Source organism: Saccostrea cucullata, unplaced genomic scaffold (assembly GCF_032062105.1).
Source record: "Saccostrea cucullata isolate Sc308-1 unplaced genomic scaffold, CSIRO_AGI_Scuc_v1 ctg23219, whole genome shotgun sequence".
In the NCBI taxonomy this organism is placed as follows: domain Eukaryota; kingdom Metazoa; phylum Mollusca; class Bivalvia; order Ostreida; family Ostreidae; genus Saccostrea; species Saccostrea cuccullata.
Genome location: NW_026930239.1, coordinates 1 through 4,197, shown reverse-complemented (window position 1 = coordinate 4,197; position 4,197 = coordinate 1). Strand labels below are relative to the sequence as shown.

The 4,197-nt window shown below is 34.2% G+C and overlaps 1 protein-coding gene across 1 annotated transcript; it reads right to left on the bottom strand.

Annotated features, from left to right (window-relative positions):
* Window positions 1-1,701: 1,701 nt before the first annotated feature.
* On the bottom strand, window positions 1,702-3,000 carry LOC134283364 (DNA-directed RNA polymerase II subunit RPB1-like). The gene is made up of 2 exons (XM_062765820.1): window positions 2,618-3,000; window positions 1,702-2,390 (listed from the first exon to the last, which is right to left on the bottom strand). Exons 1-2 carry the CDS (start codon window positions 2,695-2,697, stop codon window positions 1,907-1,909), a joined length of 564 nt encoding a protein of 187 aa, XP_062621804.1. The 5' UTR covers window positions 2,698-3,000; the 3' UTR covers window positions 1,702-1,906.
* Window positions 3,001-4,197: the final 1,197 nt, after the last annotated feature.

The following is a 4,197-nucleotide window of genomic DNA, read 5'->3' as shown; positions in this document are numbered from 1 at the left end:
CCGTCCTTCTTTTTTTTTTAATAAGTTTCCCCCCAAAAAAAAACTTTTTTAAGGAATACACAAGGCCCTTCTCTGTAATTTCCAAGATATTCTAAATGTAAATTTATCATTAAATTTTTGAAAAATCTGCGTTACTATAAAAGAAACATTTTTTTAAATGAAATTTAATAAAAATAATAAAAGTTATCATAATTACATTATTTATTTTTATCCCCCCCTCGAAAGAAGTCTTTCGTTTTGAAAAGTACCAAATCTATAGTAAATATTTTATAATACAGAAAAAAACGTGATCGAACATAAACAATCAATTGTTTAATGGAGACAAATCTTTGATGTACTTTTAATTACATATTTTTCACTTACATAATTGTGTTGATTTGTTGAATGTGCTTCTGAATTTTTTAGTGTCTTGCTTAAAAAAAATCTTTGTTTTGATCTATATTGTGGCGTAAGTATGAAATATACTCCAATATGAAAGCCTGATCTCTTTTCAATCAATAGTTATAAGGAAAAATTAACGATTGTGACAAGTAGGTCAAACATCAAGGTCATGGGGTAAAAAATCATAGCGTATTTAGAAAGGTATTATCAAAGGCAAAATATATTGAATATGAAAGCCCTACCTCTTTTCATTCAATAGTTATGACCCAAGGTTAATTTAAAAAAAAAAGTTTAACTAGTAGTAAAGGGGGTAGTCTGAGGGCACTTTACGGGCACCCCCGTCTGAGCCCCCCCCCCCCCCTTCTGAGGGTCGTCTGAGTGCACTACGCTTAGGGCAGGGGCGTAGCAACAGGGGGGGCCTGCCCCCCCCCCCCCCACTTTTTTTCCCCACCTTACTTATACTATAGAAAATGTTGATTGAAAACCTTGTTGCCCCCCCCCCCCCCCACCTTACACTTTTAGTGATATACCGAAAATGTGGTATTAAGATTGGTACTCAAAGTAGTTGAAACTGAGAGAAAAAGTTTATCTATTCCCCCCCCCCCCCAAAAGAAATAGGATTTTTCCACTTTGGGCAACTTTTCCCATAATAAATTTTTTTTTTGCTTGTCAACTTTTTCAGGTAAGTAAAAAAATATTTCCCTGGCTGCCCCCCCCTTTCAAAAACGATGCTACGCCACTGTAGGGCCGTCCGAGGGCACTTTGCAGACACCGCCACTCCTAAAGGCTGTTTAAGGACACCACTCATATATATATATGGCCTGTATACGAGTTATCAGCAACATACAACATCGAGATTACTCCACTGTTCACTTAAAATTGCAGATAAAACAGACAACTATAAACAACCAAATAGTATTTCTTTTAGTCAGAATTTTCTGTTTGAACGTTGCAGATCAATCTCCCATAGTAGTAAGTACATGTTGTAATGTTACTCTATTTCATTAAAAACAAAGGAAATTTTATATGACTATAAAATTTATTGCGAGTTTCTCAACAAATAGATAATCTGAACACATCATCATACCAATCATTAAGAAAGAAGGAAAAAAAAACATTTAAGACATAGTTGCATACTTAAAAATGAACAAATACTTGGATAGAGTTTTAAACAAAAAGAACACATATAATCATCATGTAAATTTAGCAGATGAACATTTAGTTTAACCCTTTCCTCTTAAAAAATGTCACTGAAATTTTTTCATGAAATCTTGAATATAATGCACCACCATTGACGTTTGGAGAAGGTCCACACGGACGCTATCTACCAATTCGTTTAAAGCGTTGAGCTCCTCTTTGAGAGGGTAATTGTCAGGTGGCGTCCAAAACCCTGGTGCTACAACTGGAGAGAGACTCGGTGTTGATTGTGGGGGGGGTGGTTGCCCGAGTCATCATAGGGTTGACTGTAGGTTCCGACTTTAGTAGCAATGGTGGCGATGCTGGACTGTTTTCCGAAGATACCTGACTATATCCGGCGAATGAAGGAAGGGGGCCCTGGGGGTGTTGTTGTCGGAGTCATCATTGGGGTGACTGTAGGTTCCGACTTTATTAGCACTGTTGTCGATGCTGGACTGTATTCCGAAGATACCTGACTATATCCGGCGAATGACGGAAGGGGGGCCTGGGGTGTTGTTGTCAGAGTCATCATTGGGGTGACTGTACATGTAGGTTCCGACTTTATTAGCACTGGTGTCGATGCTGTACTGTAATCCGGAGATACCGGACTGTAATTCGGAGATGAGGGACTGTAATCCGGAGATGAGGGACTGTAATCCGGAGATGAGGGACTGTATCCCTGGGATTTTATAGGCACTGGTGGGTTGAACACTCCTGACTCTGTCGACGCAGGTTTATGGCTAACAGTCAACGTGTTACATACTGGTGTCGTGAGGGTAAACGTTGACCGGATACGTTTTTCAAACGTTGTATATTTCCCTGGGTTGTCTTCTCTGTTACAAAAAATAAATAAATAAAAAATAGATAAGTATACTAAGAAAAATTTAAAAACAAACAAACAAACAAACAAAAGCAAACAAACAAGCAAAAAAAAACTTAAAATAAAATATTCATTTATTTTTTTTATTTTTAACAAATACTTTAAACCAAAGTGAGTCTGCTTCATGCTTTTATATTCCTTTATTTGATTTTTTTGTGCCTTAAAGTCTGTAAAGTTTACCTGAATGTTTTCAGCAGTGGATGCTCCTCTTTCGTCTGCTGCGAGAACCCCTCACTTTCAGGGCTGTTTTCTTTCTTCATTTTCCTACGAAAAGATTTTCAAAAAAAAGTAAAAAAAATGTTTATGTTTACACTTTAAAACATTTCAATAGTATGTGGTGGAGTGGGGGTATTCTTATATTTTTTTAGAATAAGAGTAGAGATTAAATAAATTTACCTTCTCAAAAGAATTAGTGAGTCTTCTGATTCACTTAATTTTCTCTTGTATGTAGGTTGACTTTGTTTAGGGGAGGGTTTATCTTCTTCAACCTGGTATGGGTCCTCCGGGGAGTTTCTAATAAATTATAAATTTTTAGCATTATTTAAAAAAAAAATTGATGCAAACAAATGTTAACCTGTTTATTTCTATATATAAATTGTTTTTCATTGTAACAGAAAATCACAATTTCAACATCAAAAAATTTTTTGACTTCAAAATGACAGCTAATACATATTAAAAAGTGATAAATTTTAAAAAGAGTACTTACCCTGATTCAAACGCCACCTGGAATTCCTCCCCCATCTCGATCCACTTTTGCTCGAAATCTAAAAAAGCTTGTGCCATTTTGAACGATTTGTTCTGAAGACTGTGATTTGCTTTGCATTTATCCTCTCTATTTATACTGATTCGGGAGAAAAGGGGCAGGGCTTGGCGTTTAACAATTGTCTTTATTTAAATTATAGAAAATTATAGAAACCGTCTCAAAAAACGCTCAAACGATCATTCAAGAAAAAATCGCGCGCGTTTTTTTTAAAGTTCGACTAACCTTTCAGAAAATTCTGCGCGATGATGACTGCGCGCACGTTTTCTGTAATTACATATATTCTATAATTACATCTGTGTAAAGTTAAATTGCCGTGGTACGAATTGATTACCAAAGCGATTTTCTTAAAAAGTACAATGTACCTTTAAGAAAATTTGAAACGTGTTCTCATTTTTTGAACTTTTAGAAATTACTATAATGGTACTACAAAGTCGTGTAAAGTTTAATTGCCGTGGTACGAATTGATTACCAAAGCGATTTTCTTAAAAAGTACAATGTACCTTCAAGAAAATTTAAAACGTGTTCTCATTTTTTGAACTTTTAGAAATTACTATATTGGTACTACAAAGTCGTAAATATTTTTTTCCCATTAAGGCTCCTTAATATAAATCAATAAATAAATAAATAAATAAATAAATAAATAGATAAATAAATAAATAAAAGAACACATGCATACAAATGTTTACACATTCAGCACAGAAAGAAGAAGAATGATTATAAAAACAAATATTTTTCAAGCAAAAAGTTGTACATGTTGTTGAAAATCGACTTTTTACTTTTGATTTCATTAATATTGACACAAAATTGTTACTATGTGGTGATAAAGTTTTACCTTTGCAAACTAATATAAACATTTTTACAACTGTTCACAAATTTACAGATGATCTTATTGGTCACTGTACAAGTTATATCTATTTTTTATTATCATTGATGACATTTTGTAATTAATCTAAGTAATATGTTTGATATCTTGTATGATGTGGAGGAGCGGGGTTTT